The sequence below is a fragment of the Macrosteles quadrilineatus genome, unplaced genomic scaffold (assembly GCF_028750875.1).
Source record: "Macrosteles quadrilineatus isolate MER2022 unplaced genomic scaffold, UCM_ALF_1.0 Scaffold_5__1_contigs__length_97177068, whole genome shotgun sequence".
NCBI lineage: Eukaryota > Metazoa > Arthropoda > Insecta > Hemiptera > Cicadellidae > Macrosteles > Macrosteles quadrilineatus.
Window position 1 is genome coordinate 10,585,578 of NW_026542598.1, and position 27,183 is coordinate 10,612,760.

At 38.1% G+C, this 27,183-nt stretch overlaps 1 protein-coding gene across 1 annotated transcript in view; it reads left to right on the forward strand.

The window, feature by feature from the left end:
* The window catches only part of LOC128995043 (uncharacterized), a 63,389-nt gene that overhangs the window by 23,476 nt on the left and 12,730 nt on the right, over positions 1-27,183 (forward strand). Inside the window, exon 2 of the mRNA XM_054419916.1 lies at positions 23,682-23,915. Coding sequence (XP_054275891.1) covers positions 23,690-23,915 — 226 coding nt within the window. The 5' untranslated portion in view covers positions 23,682-23,689. The remainder of the gene's footprint in view (positions 1-23,681; positions 23,916-27,183) is intronic.

Here is a 27,183-nt window from a genome sequence, read left to right on the forward strand (position 1 = left end):
ATGTCCCCGAACGAGTGTTCAGATTTTAACGACAGCGATAGTGATCAGGTGGTTTCCTTTTTAGGCAGTCGGACAGTGGCGGGTGTGAACAATGGATCCTCTGGTAATTTAGTGCTTTGAATACCATTACAGCTCGCAACTATCAATAACCTGCTGGCTTATAACAGGGTCCAGTCCAGACGCATGCTTCAGAATTGACCGCTTGATTGTTAACATCTTGACCTCCTACTTGAACTAAATGGTTTTGATTATGAACATGGTTTTTGTGTTTTAACTGTAAATTGAGACATTTATAGTTGAAGAATTCTGTTTGAAAATTTTTAGACCTAAATGTGAAATAGTAGTTTTGCAAAATAGACTGTGACTGTAAACATCAGGATTAACTAGATTCAAAATCGCCCTTAAACTATATATATTCAGGTTTGTCCCACCCAAACCCTTTAATCTGATTTTAAAATGTGTAATGGTGATATTAAGTGAAAACTCTCCTCTTTAGTCAACGTTCTGATCGAGCCGGCTTCCTTCTGATTGTTTACCATACGGACAACTCAAATCAGAGAACTAAGTCAAATTCCCCCCCTAGATCAATGTTACACAGAAAAGCATTTTTACTGATAACCGACCAGAGCAGTGACACTCAAACTTTAGCGACACACCTCATACTCTTACTACGCTAATAATTTGAAATGTAATTAAATGTAATATATGTTTATTTTCCACATAATGTACAGAATTACAAAATACACTACGAAATGTACGAAACATGTAACCGTGTAATGGAGTTAGACGATTATCTTTGTAGCCTTTTCACTTGTGATCAGCTTTTTCTCGAGTTAGAACCTTAAAGTCCGATGATCATAGATTGCTGCGTCTAGGCCTACTTTCAAACCATCTAAAAAGCCTCGTTCACACGGGGCGAGTTTACAAGCTACTCGCCAGCGTGTAAAGAAGTCGGCGAGTTGGCGAGTGCGCTTGTATTCGTTCACACGGAGCTTGTCCACTCGCCAACTCGCAGACGTGTAGAAAGACGCCGGCGAGTGCGCTTGTAGTCGTTCACACGGTGCTTTTTCCACTCGCTCAGTAGCTAGCTTGAACCAAATCCTCCACCATCTTTGAATAACACGCGCACAAGCACAAGCAACTGTGTTCACACTGGGCTACTTTACACGCCTACTCGCTCAAAAGCTGGCGAGTTGGCGTGTAAAGTAGCGGCAGCGTCAACTTTTTCCAGAGCTTTTTTACATCGTTAGCTTTTGAGCGAGTACGTCGTTCACACTGAGCTTTTTTACTAGCTGCGTGTAAAAAATCCGGCTTGTAGCTTGTAAACTCGCCCCGTGTGAACGGGGCTAAAGCTAGACATTTCTAAGGACCGCAAACTTATTATCATGTCGTGCAGGCTAGAAGAATCTCATACGGAAAAGCATTCATTTACTTATCACCGTCACCAGCAGCACTCTAACTGTAGCGAGACACCTCTTACTCCACTAAATGACACGTAACACAGCATCAGATACCACGTGACATATCCACCCGTCATGTTCGCCGGACAGACGATCTCGTTGCCGACTTCCGAAGCGGACACGTCCTAGCTTGACCGGTCGTTATCAGATCAGCTGATCATCTGGACCTCCCGCGACATTCGGACGTTTTGGCGGGCATCCAGCCACTGCCTTCATCATTTATCTCCCGCGATCTCATCGATCGTTGACGATCGCTTTTATAAACGTTCTCCAGCGGATTCCTTCAGCGTCGTTCATCTCTGTGTATGTCCTGTTGACTGTTGCTTCAAATGTTGTGGTGCGACTTGTGTGATTAATATCGTTAAACTTATCACAGAGATTGAAGATACTGTATAATGAATCAAGTATAGATAAATGGTCATATGCTGAAGCTTTTCTTCAAGGAAAATAACTCGGGGAATGTTTCTGTTTTGATTGAAACGAAATGTTTGCTTCGTTTAGACGAATCATGTAGACGTAAAATTATAGTAATGATGGTATACGATTTCATGATGTTTTAAAACACATGTTGTTCATGGTGTTTTATAGTAAAGTATCACTGAGGAGACACAAAACTTCTTCGAAGTGGGTTAGGTGTTTCAGAATTTTGCGTCTTAGCTTGATGGAGATAATTAAAAATCACCCATGATTATTTTAAGTACTCTTAAACTGACATGATGATCAGAACATAACAATATGTTTAATGCACCACAGTGTTTAATCATTGATATATTAATAGTAGAATATGAAACAAAATACCTTTTCATCTAGAACTTCTGATTATGGTAAAATCGACAAAGATTAAGTGTTGCCCTAGAACTAAAACATGCCTACCATACAACGTTGTCTAAGCCATTACGTCAAGTGTTACTGGTGTACCTGGAACAATTAGTGTAAACTAATAGACGTATCTACAATACTAATTTCAGAAACACTCAACCACTTGGTGCCATTCCGAGCCGTTCTCTATGGTGCTAGGTGGTCTTGCGGGCATTATCATATTTATCGTCGCATTTCCAATCTGGCACGGAAGACAGTAACGATGTAATGCACGATCGGAGGACCGGTAAGGGACGGCGGAATGTGAACCAATCTGCGGAACTGAGGAACAAGACGACGCGCCGTGGCGGGAATGCCGCTAAATGCCGCTTTTATAGACCGACATCCCGGACACTGTAACATGAAGCTGCAAAACATTGCTTCTGGAGGGAATCTGTGTAAAAAATGTGTCCTTCATTCCAATCTCAGATCCTATGTTTGTCGTGTAAGATTGAGATGACTTACATTTCTCATGCTACCAAGGTGGAAATCGTTGAGCTTCATATTAAAAAACTACTTTATAAGTTTGTAATGTTTAAATTTAATTTATTTTTTAGGCTTACATTAGGCATATGTCGGAAAACTCCAAACTTGTATAAACAACTTGTAATAAATGTGTAGGTCCTATGGATGAAAGGTATGTACATACAATCCGTTTTATTAGGGTTCAGTACCATTGACTTTGAAGATCGCTAATCAAAGCCTATTGTTCGCAACCTATTGTAAATCTTTTTAGTGTGCTTTGTTGGTAGCGTTGAAGTGTGCTAATGTCGACTACATTTATGTCTGTTAATCAAGGGAGTATCTATGATCTGTCCTTCTAGGTCGTTGTGAGTTTTTGAGGATTTCTCGCACTCACATTTTACAATTCTCACGGTTGAAGAAAATAATGCCGTTAAAGAGCTCTCGGTGACATAAAAACCTCAGGGTGACACGTTAATGGAACTTTAAATTCAGCCTATAATTGAGGCTGATAAATTTATCAGAAAACAGACTTCTCAATAATTTGGGAAAATGCAACAACTAGGAAATAGTTTAGAATTACAAATCCCAATAACCGAGTTACAGGAGCTATTTGCTCGGCCCACACGGTACACTTCTTGTTTATTCATTACGTGTCGGTCGGATCCATCCAGACCCGACTGTGGGGACTAACTTATTGTCTAATGCCAGAGGAATTACCATTTTGATTCGCCCGTAGTTGCGCCGCTGCACCAGCCCACACTCCCCGCCACGGCTTGCAGCGCGCTGTCCCGTTTATTTATTGCACCTTTTATTTTATCTCGTGCCAAGGTAGACGTCGACTTGTCCTGTAAATTTATCGATGAATTGCGCTGCATTGTTGGCACCGCGTTTTGCCCCGCTGTTTACCATCCCTGTATAATTGGACTAAATGTTTGCGTTGATTTATTTATGACGTTTAGTTTATCGTTGCTGAGTTTGAGCGATTTCGTGGTATGCTTGGTTAGCGTTGTGAGTTGCATTATTTATTACTTTGTATACAGTGGCGCAAGAAGACTCATCAGTATGTAAAATATGAAACTTGTTTAATGTGTGTTCCATATTGGTGATGAGAGAAGAGCACTAATTTTAACTAACCGTGTTTCCCCTTTTTGTGTAGATTTTACAACTTGTGCTTTACTATATAGCTAAATTTTGATAATAGATATTGCACTAAAGCTGTAGAAACTGTTCAAACTACAAGTAATTATCAGTACACCAACAAAAGAAGAACACTCTCTAAAAATGGAATGGAACTAATTAAAAAAAAAACTGTCTTCAGCTGATTGATAAGGAGGCCATGGAGCAACCAATTTATTTTAGTCACTTTAAAAATAAATTATAACAGTTAATAAAATAAAAATATGCAGCTGTCCATGAAGCTGGTGATATTTAAATATGTTTTATACTAGAGTGGTTGTATACAAGGTTTTTATTTACCTTGTTAACAGGTGCGAACTATCAGAAGAACAGCGAGTTTGTGTATTTTAATTGAAAAGTAGTAAAATGTTCAATGTTCAATGTTTAGTCAATTGTATGCGTTTGATCTTTTAAAATTGTGTATATATGCGAAAACTCTTTTGTGTACATTTTTGTTTGGCCTGGGACTATTATTTTGGGTGTTTATCCCATGGGCCTACTTAACTAATAAATTTAATGAAATGCCATTAATATTTGAAGAACACAACTATATTTACACCAATTGTTATCTATTGCCAGTAAAAAACTCTCTGATCTGGCGTTGAAAAGTAAGTACAAAAGATTTCTTCTTACAGAAATTAAAAAAAAATCATTCAAGCCAATATAAGTTAAAAAATACTTATGGTTAGCTAATAGAAGGGGCCACGAATACTACTCGTAGAACACATAAACAATTATTATGTTACTGGCCCGGAAGTAAACATTATTTAACATTGCTTGAATAGAACTGTCTAAAACATAATATGTTATGTTATTAGTTTAGGATTGAGGCAAGTTACGTCATAATGTTTATATTTATAATCAATACCGGTTTCTGTTCTAGTATGGACTAAAAAATTACACAAAAAGTTAGACGAGTTTTAGGATTTCTTTTGTAATTAATAAATCTGTATACCTGAGAATCAGCTGATTATAAATCAGTCGATAGTCGATAACACTCCTCCATCGCATCAATTTAAGGATCATTTATCCTCTGTCCACCTTAAAATGCCCACGGGTGAGTCGGCGTATTTGATCCTCTGCGCCAGTTACGTGGATTTATTTATCATTCCAATCAAGCAAGTTTCAACGTTTCATTATCGAAGTACTAAATGAAAAGTTGAACAAATATGTTTGGAATGTTTTAAAGATTTGTAATTTGGTTACATTTTTAGAAGGAGATTGTCTAATGGACAGTGGGTAATGTTTTATTTGGTTGAAACTGTTTTGAAACTTGATATCAACATTTTATAAATAGTACAACGCATTTTCACAAACCAAACAGTTTTCGAATTTGATAACCTTTAAACTATGTTCAATTCTGCACTACTGTATATATTTTTTGTTACCCTTTTAGTGGCTATGCTTTAAACAATTTTTAATGTTATAATTTCGTTCTTTTAATGTTGTTGTTGTGTCTGGTAATTTTTACTTTGTTACTTACTTTTATATTGAGTTTGCAGGTTTTTCCAAGTCAACTGTATAATTTAAATTTTTATTTACACATGCATGAAATATTATTGTAACTGGAGTTACCCGTTGGATATAAAGAACACGTTTTTTTTATACCGGACAGATCTTTAAAAGAGGGTTCGGCAAGTTTTTTTAGTCTATGATCATTGTCATAGACTGTACTCTAGTTCCTTTTAAATATGAATACTCATAGGAATAACATGGAAACTTTGAACCCCCGTGAGGCACAGCCCAGTAGGATTTTCACAACTTTAATATGCCTATGTGTTTCTCACCTCTCTGCAAAATGTCTGCTCAATTGGTCCACATGATGGAACTTCAGAGTTACACACATTCATTCTTTCACATTTATAATATTAGTAGGATCTTCCTTATAATTCAGCTGAAGACAAGCTACGATTATTTCTGTTACGTCTATGTAGAGATTGTTTTGACGTTTGCTATGTGTTTCTTGTTATGTAACCGATTTCAAAACTATTTGAACCAATTAAAACGTTAAATAAACCCTTGCTCATCATATGATACCTAAACCAATAACTAGTCAGGAGAGCGTGATTCAACCTCCCTTAAGAAGAGAAACGATTTAACTGACATAATTCCTCTTAAACGTCAACTACATCCACAAAATCGTTTCAGGTTTTGCAACAGGGCAAGCCTATTCAAAGTCAATAGTTTGACCTGGTGGTACTATAGTAGAGAAATTTGCTAACATACTACAGACAACATCATCTCCCCCAACACAGCAGACCTGCGTGCAGCTACCGTGCACCAAGCCACCATCCAGGAGGCTGTGAGGGGAGCGAGTGGGCAGCGCCGCCGGATGCGGTCAGGTTTATTACGGCAGGATTAGAGGCTAGTAAAAAACAAAGGGGTCCATAAAGAGAACGATCCGCGGGGATTATTGGAGAGTAACTTCATTAGAAGCGACGGCTACGGGAGGTGGCCAGCTCCGCCCAGGTGGCTGGTTATCAAGTGCCTAGTTACACAGGCTTGTTAGTTGGCTAGGTGAAGTGTTACCGAGTGACACTTCACCTAGTTTAGTATTCCACGTTATGACTTAATTACTAAGAATTTAGTTATAAACAAAGTAATAAATTGATAGTTATGTTTTGACGGACTTGTTTAGGTTGAATCTGGATTGAGCCTTGACACAACGACAGTTTTCCTGATATATTTTGGTGAACATGATTGGAGTTAAAAACCTATATGAGTTTCAATGCCATATAGGTTTACTGAACAAATGTTTGAAGAGAAAGCCATCCACACTCTTCAAATGTTTGTGGATATGACGTGGATCGAACCCGTCACAGTCACATCAAAGTCCGATACGCAAAACAATATGCTAGCAATCATATTAGTAAACATTCCGCTAGGGGGTTTAGGAAATCGTTAAACCTGGCTGAAGCAAACTTGTATCCACGTACATCTCTATGATCCGATGAGGCTACCCAGAAGTCGAGAAATAACTGAAATAAGGATCTCTTTATACAGGGTATATAGGTCTATAGAACTTTTACTCTACGACCAAGGATGACTCAAGTATCCGGAATTAAATCTTGTATAACGGATTATAACATAATATTTGTATAACGTTGTTTAGCTTAACATAACAAATTTAACTGTGGTTCACTATAAATCTTATAAAGCACGGCACGATGTGGCCAGTATTTGTAGGTACTTGTGAAATGGAGTTTTAACACTTCAACCATAAACTAATTCAGTAACCAAGATCAAATCTTGCATACAACTTATAAACTTGGTCACTACAATCAGTGTACAGTATTTCACTACAAGTTAAAAATATAGAAATTCTCGAAAATAAGTAAACGGTGAAATGGGACGATAATTAGCGAGACTGGTACGGATACCTGCGCAGTAATTATCCACTGCGCTGCTTGCTGCGTGCTGCATCGGCGCCTCGTGTAATGAGATCGCGCATCTCAAGACTACAGACCAACAGCTGCGCCGCGCATGCGCGTTCATCACACTGTCCACGGCGCAGGCGCACTCCTTATGTGGACAGTGCCCGTGTAACTCGAGAGGAATACCTATATATCGTCGTCGTGAATGCCTACAGTAAATATAGAACTTTGGAATCATTTATTCTGCATTTGTTTATGCGCTGCATTTTGTCGTCCTCTCAACACTCAACGCGGCTGTTTTGTAAAAATACTCCCTCACGTTGCTGTTGCGGATGTATTGAAAGAGGATGTATTCGTATTGTTTCCATCGGAATCGCTTTAGGGGTTTACAATGTTTACAAGTATTGTAGACCTAATAAATTGAATTGTTAGTTATTACTACAAATGGAATTTTGCCAATAAAAAGATAACAATTCTAGCTTTCCTTGATATTCAGCTAATATACTGTAGTGGCGAAAGAAGCAGATTAACGTAGTCAGTAAAAAGCTACACGTATCACCTCAATTTGCTATACACTTATCTTGCATTCATACCTAGCTTAAAATACGCACCTGGGAATTTTGTTGCTGTTTCCAAGAGAAATTGCAATGCTAATAATAATGCTAGTGATTTATTTGTTACTGCAAAATTAAAATAATTTGTTTGCGATTGCTATAGCTTATGGTTATTGTTACATTAATTGCACTACACACCAATAATTAACTCCACGGCCAATCAATCGTCAGGTCTAGTTTTGTAAAAGTACAATTTAATACACTTTTATACAAAACAATGCAAATAGGTAAGTTTCGAAAAAATTCAACAGTATTACACTTATCTGCATCATCATCGTCGGCCTTAGTCTAGTAAAATATTATATGTCATAACACCACCATGTATAACAAAACGTGATGCGAATCATCGCTTCACACTTTATATAGTGCTGTAAACTAATTGTAGTTCGCTTTGCGCGGTTGGCACTCCTGCGCGCGGGCCGACTCAGCTGACTGTCAGTCCAGATGTTATCAAGTCTCCAGTTTAAACAATCTAATCCGACCACTGACACGCTGACACGAGGATTACAAAGCTACGTTTGACGGTAACACCGCTGCCTCAAGCTCCCGGCGAATCGATTTAGAACCGTCAACATGGCATCTTAACTTGCTTAGGTGCGGACATCATGACGTGTTGGAAATGATAATCTTCTGAGAAATATAATTATGATTTCATCAGTGAGGAGTGTTTCCTGAGATTTGGTGGATTGGATGTATAAGAGATTAGTACAAACTTATGGAAATTCTGTAAAACCTTTATGTAGTGGTAACAGATAGCGGGGTTTATACCTGCAATTTTATAATTGAACGGACAAACATTTTTGCTATAGTTTCTAGCAAATGTACTTTTCTCCAATAATGTTGAAAGAAACTACTCCCAAACCCACTACAAACACCGTGGTGTATTCAAAGACAAAAACAATCTTAACGCTTAGTATTTTTTTTACTCGGTTGCTGTTATTGTTTTGAGTTCGTTTTCGATCAGTACTGAAAAGTTATTTGCCTGTTTAATCGTGAATATATACAATTAGGAATTTATAAATACGTCTTCTACTATAGCCTTTCTTTCCTTCCTTTTTAGCTTGATTTGTTGAAGGCTTTTAAACAGTTTACACCCATAATAGTATGCATAAAAGTATGTCGAAGACAAGAATGATAAATTATACTTACAATAGTTGGATTACATAGAAAAACATTCTTGTATCCACCGAAAACCCATTATTCTGTAAATATTATAATTTTACATTCGTTTGTTGTTAAAGTTTTAGAAGAATTATTTTGTTTCATTGTGCTGTTTGTAGCACAAACACGCCATCTAAATTGAAAATCCAATAGTTTTAATGACAAAAACTGTAGTACAAAACAGCAGAATTGCTAAAATTACAGTCACAACGGTACCGACCACAAACAACAAGATCAGCAAAGACAGAGCCGTGCGTAATAAAGAGATAGGATTGAGCATCGGGTAGGACGGCCCAGGGCTTATAGGATTACAGAAGGAATGCAGGTAGGATTAGGTGGGGGGTGAGCTGGTATAATTAGTGGCTATAATTACGGCAGTCGAGCCGCGAACGCAGGATTAGCGGCGCGAGGACCGCCGTGGTGAGACAGAGTGGCGGAGAGGGATATGGACGAAAAATAGTGCGACCACCGCCAAACTGTCGACCATGATCCAACGCGAAGCTTGTGAAGAGGGACATTGCTGAAGAGGATACTGTGACAACTGTCAAACTGTCGACCATGATCCAACGCGAAGCTTGTGGAGAGGGACATTGCTGAAGAGGATACTGTGACTACCGTCAAACTGTCGACCATGATCCAACGCGAAGCTTGTGGAGAGGGACATTGCTGAAGAGGATACTGTGACAACTGTCAAACTGTCGACCATGATCCAACGTGAAACTTGTGAAGAGGGACATGGCTGAAGAGGATACTGTGACAACTGTCAAACTGTCGACCATGATCCAACGCGAAGCTTGTGGAGAGGGACATTGCTGAAGAGGATACTGTGACTACCGTCAAACTGTCGACCATGATCCAACGTGAAACTTGTGAAGAGGGACATGGCTGAAGAGGATACTGTGACAACTGTCAAACTGTCGACCATGATCCAACGCGAAGCTTGTGGAGAGGGACATTGCTGAAGAGGATACTGTGACTACCGTCAAACTGTCGACCATGATCCAACGCGAAGCTTGTGGAGAGGGACATTGCTGAAGAGGATACTGTGACAACTGTCAAACTGTCGACCATGATCCAACGTGAAACTTGTGAAGAGGGACATGGCTGAAGAGGATACTGTGACAACTGTCAAACTGTCGACCATGATCCAACGTGAAACTTGTGAAGAGGGACATGGCTGAAGAGGATACTGTGACTAACTGTCGACCAATACCTTAGAGATGAATTAGGTGGATGCTACATGGATGAGGTAGATGATGTGACCATAGTCAAACACAGTTTTGACCAAAATCCATCATGCAACTGTGTGAAGAGGAGATAAATATGACTGACGAGGATACTGCGAGAATGTTTGGCCAAAGATAATACTGCGACCACCGTCAAACTGTCGAAGTATCTATAGTGTGTACTAACTGTGTAGTAAGGAAACATGTTTGAGGAAGATATAGTGACGAGACTGTGAACAGTATCTCATGTGTGGATGTGTAATAGTGCGACATACGTGTCGAAATCGTTTCCTCCTCTGCACTTTTTGTTCTGTATCTACCGTCGAACTATCGTGAAACAACCAGTATGTGAAATCCTCTTCTCCTTATCAGAGTTTCCTCCACATTTCCAACCTTCTCGCCTACCCTTACAATATTCACCATTTCCTTTTAGGCGATCCATCTTCATTATGTCAAGTAGCGTCGTGCTCATCTCTGATGAAGAATCGCTGATGCTTTTATAAATGCAATTAAAGAGCCCCGTCATGTCCAGATCCCATAGAGTTTTTCTCACAGTTTTTGCCCCGGCTCGTGTTATAATTGTAAGTAATTTAATCCGCGCACGCAGGCGCAGCCGCTATCTCACGTCGGCTGTCAGTCGACTGAGTTGCTGAGTTTGTAGCTCTGAGTTTCGAGCTGAGCTCGTGTGTGCTGAAGCTCGCGTGAGCTCCCACATTAGGGTCTTGTCCCCGCTCACACGCCACTCGCCAAATGCGACTTTATGGAGTTTCTAGTCTTACACTTTATGACGCAAAGTATCTTCATAACCGTTGTCACGATCTCTTTGTTGTGGATCAGTGTTTGCAGTCGGGATTGCGGCTGCATGTAATTTTCACACACGCTTAAGCTTATTTCAAAATCTGTGTATGCAGTGCATTATGGTTCCAAACCCCAATTACTTTTGTGACAAGACGTTTTATTGTTACAAGATATACTCTGATAATAAAATGCTATCTTATGTATAGGTACACCTAAAACTGGTGACGTCAAGGTCACCATTTTGGTTGCATACGTTCACAGAATAGTTATCAGAAGAAACATTTAATTCTAGACTCGAAATTCTTTATTCGGCTTCCTATTAAGCGTCTTAAATACAGGTTTAATTTTCAACAGTGCTTTTTAGTGCGTACTCTCAACAATAATATGATTAATAAACGTGATAAGAAATTACATATTTCTGCAAATGAAAAATCTGAAAATATATTTTTACACCTACAGTCTTGTACCTTTTGCTTTCAGGCGTTACTACGATTCATAAAGGATTGTTAATTTGTTCACCCCTACCATCTTGTATATTTAGATGATATACAGTAGATGTATTTACCCTCAGATTTGAGCAACATGTGACGAAGGGAAGTTCGGTCCTAGGATGAGCCGCAGGACCTCTGCCAGGACCAGTACGTGGCTCAGGTTACCCCGGATGTGAACCTGCCTCCTAATCCGTTTATTCCACAAACTGTCATCACCAATTAGCTCGGCCACCTCCTGGTCACTTGGTCGCAGGTCCAACGGGGAAAAACAACTACCTTCTGGGCAACTTCATTCTTGATTTTCCACTCCAAGTGATGTCATTTTTCAGGAGGATATATCCTACTAAAATTACGTTTTAGTCAATATGCGATAGATATAATGTCTTTTACACTGTACTTGCTTTATTGGCATAAAATAGCCTCTAGGAAATAGTTGTGGTCGGTCAACAGAAAAGGCTATAAATGGCATGAACAGCTTTTTCAATGATGCAGTAATCGAAAAATGGGTAATTTCGGCTGGTGAATATTGGAACAATCTTTTACGCATAAAAATCATGCAATTCTCAACTTCAATACGAAATCGCCTATGCGTGGATAGGATAAAAGGTTATACGAGACTCAAACAAACTAGCGTTGGCTTAGCTCGTATCTAGCTTGCACCCTTGAGGCAAATTGGGAGAAATATAAGTTTCACGTTGCAATACTATTATTATTACCAATTATATGGGAAATCTAATGAGCGTATTACCTACAACCCAAAATATTAAGGATGAATTTAGGAATGAAGTGAGATGCTGTAAATGGCAACTGACCAATGTGTGTCTTTGGCTGAGAACAAAATAAACAACTGAAGATAGCTGACTCTATTTCCATCCATCAAAAAGCTTATGACCTTTCTTAGGATCTTGTGGTTTGCTCGGAAAGCACTCATTTGCCAACAAACCTTTTTAGTTAAAAGCTTACTCATCTATTTAAATAACGCAGCTTCTAGCAGTCTGACAAACCAACATTCTCAGGATCGAACCTCAATCGATCACCCTCTGTGCTTTGCCATTATCTCATTCCTTCAGCTTTTTACTGTACTGTAATGAATCTCGTTAAACATTTGTCTCTGTAAAAGCTCTGTGACTTCCATTGGCGGTAATTACGAAGACGCACAATCAGTCGATAAATAGCAATCAGTCGGCAAATAGCAATCAGTCGGCAAATAGCTATCAGCCCCCTACCGATTGGCTGGTAGTTGAAGAGAATAAGATGGACTGATTATTTTAGTTGAACACTATTACCCAAATAAGTAGACTTTCAATAACGGCGTTGTATGAATGTATTTACTTGGTGATCATAGTTTGATCAAACTATACACAAAACAATCATTAAATGTCAAATTTATATATTTTTATTGAAGGTTTTGACAAATCTGGGAGACTATAGTGAACTTGGGAAGTATAGTCAATCCATACGGCTATATGTTTTCCTATCAGCTGAGCTGTTGCCAATTATAAGAGTTCGAATCCCATAAGTATACTTGAACGAATTACTCGTATAGTTTGCTAATGACATAATCTCTCCCCTTAGTTTTCGAAGTCAGATTACCGCGAGAAAATCTTACTCAACGTAAATATTACTACAAGAATACCTCATAGATCCTTCGGTAAACAGACGCTAACAGTTTACAAACGTATATCACTACGCGGACGACCACCTGTAAATCATTAGGAAGATAATCGAATTCTACAAGTTCTGTAGACATTTAGCCGAAATGCAAATTGACACATGTTTAGCATATAGGGGTGATAGAAATCGGCTTCTAGGAAGTAGGCTTGGCCTGTAATGGGACGATATCGTGGCGTGACAACCTCAGATGTATCGCTCTCTGTTCCAATTTGTATGTAACCTCGGAACCTGATCCTTCCTAGTGCAGGTGCGTTTACCCAGTCAAGATACACCGCTGAATACTATGGCTTTGACTATGGATGAAGTACCAGTTAATGATGCAATTTTAAAATAAAAACTAACAATGTTGTCGAAGTTGAATATGATTCCGAAAGACTGTTTGCTGCCAGTTACTTATACCTTCCACACAAACTCTTTAAGAAATGCAAACTAAAAAATACAACTTACTGCAAACAACAGAATTTTTAACAACAGCATTTACTGTATCATATCATAAATTTGCCACATTGAAACTAATTGAGAAAATGTAATTTTGACAGTAGCTTACTCTGTTTTAAAGCTGTTTTAAATCAGAGGTCCATTATCCAAGAATTTGATTTAAAAAATTTGGCTTCAGCCGATTCTTGCAGATTGATTCTCCTTATACTGTAATAAGAGTTTGATACTAAAAGGCCAACAAAAAGATTTACATGATATATTTGTAAGATTTTGCCTGTCCCCTGGTTTTATAAGCAAAGAGTTTGTGCACGTTATAAAATTAACCCAAAAACTAAAAAGAAGCATCCAGTAAACATAATTTGATCTCGAGCGTAACCAAACAAGAAACACATTCAAACAGGCTCCAGATTCTTTGATAATACAATAAATCTACTTTCACTATTCATAGTCTAGTGCACTCTAATACCTGATTAAATACTAAACTCCTAGGAACATAGATTATATAAGATTACTGGCTTACATTCATCGCTTGTATCCAGAGCCACAGATGAAGTGATTGTGCTGTACTTGGTAGTCTGACCTCCGTAACGTCACGAGAAGGCTACGTTACGTTGCGTTACGTTATGGGAGGCGGAGCGGCTTAACCGATTATTCTCGCATAATTCACACGTCAGCCTGGAGGTGGAGGGTCATAACACTGTCACTAGCCTCCACCATCTGATGTCTCACTCCTTCCTGCACTATTCCTCAATTCTTCTTACTCGGCGTCTTTCTCAAATTCCTTCTTACTCTGTGTCTTTTTACAGATGCCATTCTGCTGATTATTCTCTCGTAGCTTACAATTCTGGATGTGGAGGGTCTTTACCCTTGCTGCCTCAATTCTGCCTTCACTTACTATTATAATTTCTTCTCCCTCTTTGTCTTTTCCAGATGATTTTCTACTGATTATTCTAGTATAATTCAGTGAGTCTGGAGGTCGAGTGACATTTAACACAGTCACCAGCAAATTTGATGTGTCCCTCCTTCGCAGTTACATATTTCTTCTTATAGCACACTTGGCAACTCTCGCGTAAGTGCAGCGTAATGCGGTATGGCAGAAGATCGTCCAATACTCTAGTAAAAGAGATTACATTCCGTTGAATATTCTTTAATATCCTCCTTCTTGAATTAACGAATCATCTTATACATTTTACTTTTAATGTGTAGACTACAATGTCTCTCTTCATGCTCTTGATTGTAATGACGCTTTGCTCTCTTGACTCTATCCTTCATCTCACATTATACGACTTGAATGTGTTTCAAAATGCCTTTTAACAGGTTTGTTTCATTTCTTACTTTCTTAGCTTAATAATCCATTGTGTTTATGAAAACAATACCTTACACTAGATCACACATTTTTCCCGCAACCAAAAAACACTGCCTTACCAGTCAATAAGAGATGTAATCACAGCTCTAACACATTCCAATTCCTCCCTTCCCTCCAATTATCCACCCATTAGTTTCTCCTACAACAAAGCCAGCCACGTTCGGGTTTGGGAATGAAACTCCAGATTTATGATGCGAGGTGACGAGGGGCTTTTAAAATTTCCGAAACGCAGCCCTAACGACCGTTTAACAGGCTCCTTATCAAAATTCCGACCCTGTTCTCTCCCTAGCCGTGCGCCGCGCGCCACCTAGGTGTTATAATTAGTCAGCTAACAAGAAGAGGGAGCGGTAGGGGTTTGAATAGGTAGAGGGAGAGGTGGGAGGAGGGAGGCGCATTCCCGTCAGACCATCAATCACCTCAGGTATTGAGTGAGTGGTTAAATAATTAGTGACGGAGGTGATGAAGACGTCTCGGCGGCTCGAGGCGCACTCTGACAACATCTATCGCATGTGAAAACTACACACATTTCAATCACTTCACACTTGAGCTTTTATGGAGGCTTTAGTTGTTTCTCTTAAAACATTGCATGTTACGAAATAGCGCATTTCTACGACAAGGGTACCTGTCGTACAGAGATGGGACTTTTCAACTATAAAACGCAGCCTCTATCAATGACAAGAGATACGAATGGTTTTAATTATTGTTGGTGGTAAGAAACTCGGATTTTCAATTGGCAAGATTTATTTGTAATTAATTGTACTCGTAGTATTAGTATTCCTTTTTGGTTCGTTTGATGCACATATTGGTGTTGTGGAAGTTCCTGAAGACCCTTCTTACCCTCACCCCACATCAATTTGTTCGTTCTGCATTTCTTATCATTATATAAAGCTCATAAGGATCAACCAATATCTCACACCTTTGACAATGGAGAGTAGTAGCATTGACTATTGGGTAGTAGGTATTCTATTCCCATCACAAAGTTGTAGCCACTTTTCGAATGGAAATGAACGTCGTTGAATTTATCCACCTAAACAGTCAGTAACTAATTTCTGTCGAATAAACCAACTTAACCTAGCAAAAAGGACAACTCACAGTTGGCCAACCCAGCTTTCATATCATATGAATCACTGTATCAGAAAGAAAGTAAGAGAAAATGTAGAATTTTGACGCTAGCACGATGGGTCACAGGAGTGGATCGTGAATTTGGATGACAGATTGGATACAGCTGGTCAAATATATAGGAAACGTATTCCCCAAAGTACATAAAAGTCAATGCTCAAACGTACGGAATACAACTTGCATATTCTTATTTCAGGATATCCCCTCCGGTGCAAAATCCTCCACGGCCATCAGAAGACAAAGTGTTGCAGTGTTATGCAGCGTCGACGCGCGCCTGGGGGTCAAGGCAGGGACTAGCCAAGTCAAGCTTTATAAAGTTGTCTGTACCGCAGGGCTCGGCTATTTACATCATATTATTTTTATACCGCATCGCCATAAATTTTGGAAACAATAAAGAAGACCAGCGACAGGCTAACGAGGCGACCCACTATTTATGGCCCGGCTTTATCATTTTAATTGGACAAAACCGTTGGCGAGTTTGTCTATAAATTATTGGAAATATTTATCTGACTCAAATTCTCGCCGACTTGACAATCCGTGAATGAATGGGTTAATCATCGCCCGACGACTGGCTGTAGGCTAGGCTGGGAAGATGGAAGACGTGTGGTAGTTGATGTATCTACATTGGTTGAAGGTATGAGAAGTTTGTGGGACATCCTGTGTGTTCCTCATTGGAATATGGACACTATCGAATATAGTTTGCTTTTGTCTTTAAATATCATGGATTAACAATACGAGGTATAATATCTTGCTGAAACTTAATTAGGCTAGGTACTTTGAGAATATTCAACAATATATCATTTTAGTTTATGGAATATCAAAGGTGCCAAAGAAAAGTTTAGTTACCCAAAGAGCAGGGTAGCAGAGTGCTCGCCTGATAATCAGAAGGCCGCGGGTTCGATACTGAGAAAAGTCAGAAGCTCTTTGATGGTTCTAAACTGTACTTGGCAGTTATTGATCATCAGTGACAACACTGACATCCCATCAATCAATACTAGTCCTTCACTCATCTTCACCTTAAACTACGTAACCTGGAGTGTCGACGTCGTATAAATATAATGTATATTAATGTTGAGTGATAGTAGCTGTAGCAGATTCTAATAACTTTTAAGTTTGCTCACACTTGATTGTATAATTGTTCTCTACAAGTATAAAGTCTGCCCGATTCATTTTCAAGCCCCCATTTAGGAGAAATCAAGGATTGGATGTATGGAAAAACACTGGAAAACTGGAATTCCTTATTATAGGTAACTAAATTCAAAGTTATAGTCAAAAACAGCCCTTGTCGAATTTACAAATGTTTGTTGACAGGGATTTCAAAAGCTTTGTTTAACACTAAAATTTGGTCAATCGAATTCAAATTAGTACTTCCATTTTGTGTAATGTAGTTATTGCGAGCCAGTAGCACAGGGTAGCAATCTATTCTAGCGGTTACCTACCGGATGACTTTCGAAAATATCAGATTGTAAAGAAAACACTTGACCTTCTGAAACGAGGGCTGAAATGAGATGGGACGATGAGGATCAAGAATATGAGGTCGAGGGGATAGAACCGCCCAACTCTGAACGCGGGGGCTGGACCATCAGGTTGTATCATCAGCCATATACTCGGTATCATCACATATCATCAGACCAGCTTGCCAAAAATGACGGTGATCTCTGCGGAAGGCAGGACTTCCAGTGGTTTATGAGTTCTTTGCACTGGTGACTTGTTGGCTCCTTGAGGTCAAATTGGAAACAGGTCACTGGCAAATCATTATGCTCTTGAACGTGATGGCCTCCTGAAAAAGTTAAGTAGTTAATCATATAAGACCATTATTTAACTCGTCAAACGTTATGTTTCATTATGTCATCACATGAAAAGGAAATTACATTAAATGAAAGAACACTCTTAAAAAGAATGTGCATGATGCTGTAAAAAGAAGAAGAAGAAAAATAGCGAACTGAGAATTGACAATGGTTCCTTGTCGAATTGATTAACAAACCACCAATCTCAATTCTCACCCAGTATATTGATTTAGTCTTTTGAACTAACAGCACTAATATTTTTTCAGCCATTATATTAGTTTCGTGTTTCAAAAAATCGTTATTGTACGTAATTTTTTTAAGTGCTATAAGATCTAAAATATTTAAGATTGAATCAGATTGCATCCTAAAATATCACATGTTATAGACAAAATTGGGATTTCATAATAATCGAGCACTGTTGTTGCAGCACTGATTATGAAAATATTCATGCAAAGTTTCATACATAGTAGACACATACACAAAGTTTCACAATACTTGGTGGAAAAACTACACTAAACAAAGTTTCCCACTACTTGTAGTCAAATAGTTGAACAGTCGGTGTCGATTTCGCTCCCCACAACCACACATCAACATTATGTAATGAGATGATGAATGGTGTCGGTGTCGGCTACCGTGAATTGGCGCAATGCTTGGCATGTATGCTAATTCTAACCTTACCGTGATTAATATATCTCAGGCTGTCAGAAAGCGGTTGCCTTCTAACTGTCAAACACCTCACAAGGCTACGGCGTATGTACACATGGGTGTAACCTTTGACTGTAGATACAACCAGGCATTCCATTCCCTGAACGTTGTTTAGCAGTTAAAGAATAAAATGAACGTTATTGAATTAAACCACCAATTCGCTGATGAAAATTACAGATTTTTCAATAAATTCAAACGGAAATCACAGCTTCAGGAACATTTCAACAAATAAAGTATTTTACTATGCTAGCGTGCCAGAATAAAGCTCTTGCATGATAAGTGTAAAAAGGTTTATGAATAAAAATAACTTAATAAACTTAAAACTTATCCTATCCTATACTCTAATATGAGCAATGTTTGCTTGTATGTATGTATGCTTGCACATAGATATCGAAAACGGCTTTGACGATTTCCTTCAAATGTTGTTAATAGTAATTTCTTGCCTAAAAACGTGTTAAATGCAGTTAAAACTGCCAAAAAATTCTAATTACGTAAAAAAATTAAATTGGAAGTAAAAACTTTTTAACATTGGGCTTATGTGTTGCTAAGTAACCATGTTGGTTGAACAAAATAACAAGGAAAAAGTAAACAAAAGACTTGTAAGTTGTAACATGTGTTCATAATAAGCCATCTACCAACAGTGTACTAGCAAATTACAAAACACAGTACAAAAGGAAAAATGTCAGTAGTTACTATTGAGCAAAGATTCCACTGAATATAACTCAATATAGGTGAAAATAGTTCCAAGTTCCGACCAAATACTGATTATTTAACTTGGCTCTCCTACTAAAACTTAATCCCCAAAGTAATCAGCTGTTTAAATTTAAACAAAATGTCAAAACAATGTTTATGCAAGTATAGGCTATTATAAACGAGTGACCTTTCATCGACTTTAAAATAAATTAATGCCTTGAGGATTACCAGGTTAAAACTTCCAGCATAATAAATTATTTAAACCCACTGAAACTTAAATAATAAAAGCCAAAATTAGTGTATTATATTGCTTTTACAATCGAAATAAACTACAACGAGCCATGGTCCCCAGGTACTAGTACAAAGCCAGCAAACATTTTATTTACACATTTTTTAACCCTAGAGTAATAATTCCCTCAAAACAAATCATTATACATTTCAAGTCTAAAGTACTTAAACTCATTTTACTTTGTTCCACATAGTATTTACAAATTCTATCCCACGTGACCATAAAACCAAAACGATTTTCACTCTCTTTCTCAGAACAGACATAACAACACAACACGTTCATTCCATGAAAGTGTGTAAAATTGAAATATGTAGACAGATAAAAAGGGAGAAAAAGTTGAGAACTCACTCTAGTGGAAAACAGCAACTAATTACTGGTTGGGCTTGGTTTACATTTAAATTGGCTGTTAAAGAGTAGCAGAAGAAACAAACAATAAAGTCCGTTTCACTTGGGCAAGCCAACATCATTGCGGTTCCCAGGTATGTGTGTTTAGTGCAGTTTTTGTTTCAATATAGTTAGTTTCCCATGAGTTTGCTTTATCCCTAGTTAGCTAGAGAATCTTTGCCGAATGCAATTTTATTTTTTATGTTTTATTTCATTGGATTTTACATTTTTTTAAGAGACGTTTTTGTGTTTGACGTCGTCCTTTTATTAAATAGCACCAATTATAGATTATAGATAAGCTAATATAGATAAGCATAATTATAGATAGCTCAATGACAAATGGTAAGTGAGTCCAGAAGTTTACCCGATTGGGATCAAACTAGCGAACCTCTGATTTTAAGGTAATCACTTATCACTCCACTATCCAGACAATTATTGTGAACTGTAACTGTTGTGAAATGTTTGTTGCCTAGAACTTTATTTTACATAGGTGTTTTCTATAAGAGGTATGTTCAAAGAATTTATTACGTTCACCTTTTTATCAGTTCATGTGACTGCTTAGTAATAATTGTGAAACATTGATTGGGAATCATATGGCAATTTGGCATTTGGCTTGTGATTTCTTTTTTTTTAAGAAATATTGCAATATCGTTTTATAAACGTTAGAGTTATTAGAGTTAAATAAAGATCAAAAAGACACGAAGAGCAATATTTGTTAACAAATGAATTAATATCTGTAAGTTGCAAAACCACGATATCTAAAAAATTTAAGACTAAAACATTAATGGGTTCACGAAGTCATAAAATACAATATATTCACGGACAATTTAATTCAAAGCTGGGTATAAATCAACGATTGCACGTAACAATAAATCACACCCGTCAGAAGAAGGAATCATCTGTATTCACCTACCATATTGTTCAACGCCCTAACACAGCGATTCCAGACGTAATTTTTAATTTACAACGGTTAAAATGGCTTTCGGAAATGTTTTCTTGTTATTTATAATGATATTCGCGGCGGTTTGCATGAAGACACATGCACGTGGGAAGTTTTAAGACAAGAATGATTTACAAACGACGACAAATCTTGTCCTCTAGTTTTGGCAACACTGCTTGTAAGTGATTGAATATTGAACAGCTGTTTTTGTACATTGTTGTTTTGCCTGCTTTGCGTTATGTGAACAACGCATTTTTGTCGATGTGGCGAGTTTTTACTTGACGCCAGCTAATGGTATTGATTGTATAGACAATGGTTTATGTTTCTCGTGCCCGATGTCGGTTACGGAATAAGAGGAATTAATAAAATAATCATATTAAACCCTAAATTTAATATCTGAAAAGGAACCAAATAAATTCTTTGACTACTACACTTTCCATCTCCATATTGTTACATAGATTACATTTATTCGCTTACGGATCAGCTAAAGATCAAATCAAGGTTAGTTCCAGCCGAGTTTATTAAAGGTGTTTTGTTGTTAATTACTTTGTCCTTGTCGTTTTTGATAACATAAGCTAATTGTGCATAGGCTACGTTGTTACTGCAAACCCGTGAAACAATAAGGTTCTGGCAACATCAACCATTTATTAACTTAACTTGTGCATACGTATTATAAGAGAAATACTGTAGACCTGTATGAATTTTAATATGCCTTATATTATGCTTTGTTACTAAATAAAACCAGATGTTCCTGCCTGAAATTTAGTTTTTGAACTCGTATGCATATTTCCCCAAACTCTTTCTCTTTAGTCTTTCGGACTTCAAACACTGCTGGTATTGATTAAACGCTATTTTGAACCTCGTAGGCTTATTAAAAAACTTTAGAAACATGCCTGCATTGCTTTAAGGATAGGCCTATATTACGCTGGCAATAACTTCTTCGTAGTTTGACAAGAAGTATTAAATATTAACCGTCCTATGTGAGATTTAGGACAATTATAACGTCGAAGACAGAATCGTTCTTCACCAGGTTCACCTAGTCATCCTGTCGTAAACATTCGTCACCCGCGGAAAACAACGCGTAGAAAATCGCGGGAGTTGTCACGCGCGCCGAAAGCGTTTACAGCGACGACGACGGCCGCAAAAACGGTTTATTACTTCGAGATTGAATCGTCCAGAAGGGCAGAGTGCGGCGGCGCAAATGATAGATATTGAGGCACGGTTGATGTAGACATTAGCTGTGTAATGGCGACCGGTGCCGAAAATCGACATCATTGACATGAAACTGGACTGGGAAATTATCGCTGACGTCCTGCCGCGCTTGGAACATACATCTCGGAGGAAATTGACTGGAATGTTTTGGAAGTGATTTTATACTATAATTATTTGTGTTTACGAAATGAGTTGGAATTAGAGGGTTTGGAGAGGTTTAGCACTTATGGTAAGTGATTGTGATTATTATTTGTCGAATCTTCGTAAACTGTTGAAAATGCCAAGGTTTTGTATGCGTTGCAGCAATTTATATTCTGGTCAAGCGACACACTTTAACATTACAATCAAACGTCTCACCAACTCGCCGTTACTTTAGAGATGTGTAGTAACTCGAAACCCCCAAAAGTATCCCTTTCTCTTTTCTAATACCTTCTAAACCCAACTGTATCGTAAAACACCGAGTGTATTTTGAAAACCAGGACGAAGTAGCAAAGTGTACTAACGATTTTCAATTCCCCCTTAAAACGCGCTTCACTGTGCAGTTTTTAGTCATTTTTCTGTAAATTTCGTCACATACACTCCCTTTCCAAAGATTGAAGTGGATTTTGTAAGAGAACGTATCTAACGTGATGTAATGGTTGTGGATCAAGCCGATGTCGTGTAGTAACTCAAAGTCCAACGTTCATCAGCGGACTAATAACTCACGATCTCCCAAGGACGATCCTGGAATTTGGGCGACTCCGACGGTCGATGCTTGGAACTAGACCCACCACGACTGTCGAGTCATACACCGATAGTCAAGCCATGGGAATGCCGAGGTGAAAAATACACACAACCTCAGAGACATTGACACCATCATAATCAAATTGGTGTGATAAAAATTAGTTGTTAAACAACACCTTTCTCAAGGCGGGTTTGCAATATGTTGCTGTGAGCGTCTGTAACCTAGTTGAAAACTCGTGAGTTTCAGCAAGTAGAAATTACAATACATTATGAGTAAATCTTCATTCATTTGGACTTAAGGACCCATGTTGTCCGCAATAATGAGTCGAATAAACCAAATAAACTTAATATGATGAAATTGATGAAATTGAAAATCAGGGGTAGGCCCCTATACCAAGGTCGTGTTCTTTGTATATAAAACCAGTTGATGTAAAGTGAGTGATATAACAAAATAATATTTTTATAGAAAACCAATGAAAAATTGCTTCAAGTGCGTATAAACCAACCAGGTTTTCAATTCATAGCGGATAATCTGACCCTATTTTTGCTAGTACAGAGGCGATCAATGCGAGCGGCGGTACTACCGTTAATAAGGATGGAGCGAGTATACTTTATATTGGTTTGTGATCTTTAAGTACATTTGATACCTTTGAGGTTGTGTAATGAATTTAGTAATATGCTTTCCTATCTTATGTATGACTTTTTTTTTACCAATTATCTTCTTGCAGGTGTTGGCATGACCGCGGAGACAGACGCGGAGTGGTGGGAGGGCGCCCTAGAGGAAGACACCACGTGGTACTTGCCTTTGGAGGGCGACGGAGGTCTCTGGGCTGGAGGGTTCCCTCCTCCACCTCCCAGACCTGACTTTCTTGACGAAGGCATCAGCCCCGACGGCCTCACTACCTGCGACCTCTGTACCTGGGCCCGCGCCGCGGCCGACCCCAACTCAGATAGTTCCTCAGGTATGACAACCGTATACTACACTATGGTAGTTGATAAGTGTATGAATATGGCTGCAATTTCTCCATAAATTAACCTAACCAGAAATAGCGTTCTCTTCGTTTACTATTTCTCTCATTCGCCCATCTTCACAAAACACCAATGTGCCAACTGCTAACCAACAACGTTGGATTCTGATAAGCAGAATATACACCTCTAGCGCCCACACACATATACATCATCCGACATATCTCTGAGAGACTTTATACTCTGTGTCTCGGGGTCACGATCCACAGAGTAGCAGGTGGTTGTAATGTAGTTGTCGACGCCCACACGCTCTACAGGCGTCCCTACCAATTACATTCTCGTCCTGTCCCCGACTTATCAACGGGGCGCAGAATAACTGGCATTCGGCCAAATCCACTTTTGTTGCGTTCCATGTTAGTTTTAATTAAGTTGTTGATGTTTAGCCAATTTGTTCGCGCATTAGGTGGAGTAGATTTTCGAAATTCGCGTTACCTGTGGTCCCGTGCCTGTAGACGATCTTTTTGTTTGAAATCATAGTTAACAGCCAACTGAGTTGAACAAAGTACTGTATTATGATAACGAGTAGCTATTCGCTGTCATCTGCACTGACTGTCTTGGTGAAATTTTCTTTTATTGCATTATTGACTCTGTTACACAGAGTCGTATACACGTAGACTTTGTGATAACAACATGACTCAAGACGATCTAGTTGGGTCACGTAGTAAGGGACACAGAGAAGTCACATGGTATGAATTTTCCTTAGTGGAAGTCACTTGGTACTTTATTTCACAATGAGAGTAATTTAGTTCCAATACGCTACTGTAAGAGTCACATTTACTACACCAGAGATTACGTGATATAGATTTGTCACTGATAGAGTCACGTGGCCAATATATAACAGTGAGAGTTATGCGGTATCAATATGGCACTGTAGGTGTCATGTGGTAAAATTTGCACTGCAAGAGGGACGTGGAGAGTCACGTGGTTTGACGGTGACCCAATTGTAACGCGTGATGCATAATCAACACAGACCACACAACCTGACGACGCCAATTAATACAGCGCGGCACGGGTGAACATAAATTGCGCGCTTTTTGCCTCCCGAGTCTTCTCTAATTGACCGTTTTAAATTTACCGTGAGAGGGCCCGGACACGTCGGTTAAAAGAAATATAAATTATGCCCTTATTGTAATAATTGCGAGACGAGAAAGGCTAGGAACTGGTTTGGAAGATGATTAACTTCCTGTGATCGGTCGAACCACCTTGGGTTTTCTATTTTCCATTAAGTTTTTGTATCAAGCATCTTTACCTAAAACCACCTTTTTTATACAAAAAAATATTATAGATGTATCGTAATTGATGTTTTGTTTGGGTGGTGAAGCGCACTCCTTTATATCAGAAAGTTGCTTGTTGGACTTTATTTAGGGTCCATTCTTAGATAACATATGTCATTAGTCTATCCATTAATGCTCAAAAGGTTGACAATAGAAGACTTTCAATACTGTATTTTTATACTTTACACTGAAATGGCGACCATACGATGGTAGGTAGGACAAAGGATTTGAGCGTTACCATCCAAAAAGCTTTTTTAAAAAATAATTAAAACCGCTTTTAAATACACAAAATAAAATTTAAAAAAATATTGTTACTAAACATAGTTTGCTAAGATTGTAATTTAATTGAACATTCTACATGATAAGATAGTAATAACTTCAGTTTTTATTTTTAATGACGAGTAGTAATTATTGAAAACAAATTTAAAGTGTTTAAAAAATACAATCATGAGAAAATGTATATATCTGACTTTTAATACTTGATGCTGAAGTTTAGTAATCAAAATCAGAAAAATAGCAGCAACTGTAAGCGATTTGTTAGGCACGCTTCTAACGTGTAACTTAGCTATAAAATTAAGTTATTTTGAGTTAAAATGGTGATTGAACCATCTTATTAACCAACTCACCATCAAATTATCAGACCATCCAAACTTCCTAAGAATTAATAAAGGAGCGAAGCGGAAGTTTTAAATAGTTATGCTACGAACGAGTTTTGGACTTGTGTCAAAACGATTTTCGCTCAAAACATCCCGCCATTATACGGTAATGGGACAAGGCACGCATCAAAGAGAACACATGCATGCATGGAGTATTAGATACAACGGTAGTCATCTCATCTACACGGACCAGTTGTGGCCAATTCATATCAGATTTTTGAATATAACGTAGTTGACTCTGTCACAGAGTGGTCGGATACTGTCAAAATTATATTCCCTTAGGTTTTGGCATTAGTTGATATAAAAGACGCTGTAGTTTACAAAAGTCGTACTTCCAAGTCTGTATGGTTAGAAAGTTAATGTTTTCAATCATACACAAAAGAATACTCTCTGACGTACAACAGAAATTAGTAATTGACAGCAGCTCAGTCTGAGGCTAAATTCAAGTATGACAGTCTTAATTCTAAAACTGACAATAACTTCTTATTCCATTGTATATATAAAAACAAAACAAAAATGCTTCTTTCTTACTTTGATTTAGATTTCCAATAGATATACGTAAAATTCAGTTTAAAACGTCCTTAAGTTGGTAGAATGATAAGATATAGATTCATAGCATTTGCAAATGCCCCCTAAACCAGACGTAAAACCTTAAAACTGACTTAAGCTAATCCATAAGAACGATAAATGTAAATGAAAGTATGTTTAATGCTATGCCACACCATTGATATGGTAATATATTTAATGCATACTACACGATAGTATACCCGTGTAGAGCCAAAACTCTTTTTCAAATTCAAGACCTTAATTTTCCAAGAACATTCCAATCATTTGCGAAAAGAAAAGGTTAACATATTTTCAAAAAAAGAATATTAAATTCTTGTATGTTCTGTACGTAAGAGTCATGTATGGTTATCAGATGTTCAAAGTCATATCAAAGCACAACGGTGCTCGACTTTGTCTTACACGCGGAATTCCACGGAAATTGCCACAATTACATCTTAATTACTATATATTTCAAGTTTGTCGTTTGTAAATACAGGCAATTAAACGTATTTCTTTTCATAGGGCGTTAAAATTACGTGTCAAAATGAGCGGACAGCGGACGCGTCCTGTTATTACCAGGACAATTATACAGGACAAAACTGTCTCTAGGATTCTGAGAGGAAGAAAAGTAGCGTGAGCGTTAATAGCCACCTCGGCATCACTTCCGTCGCCTTTGTCATACTGTATTAATGTGATCGTAATTAGCCGTGCATCTGTTATGTCGTAAT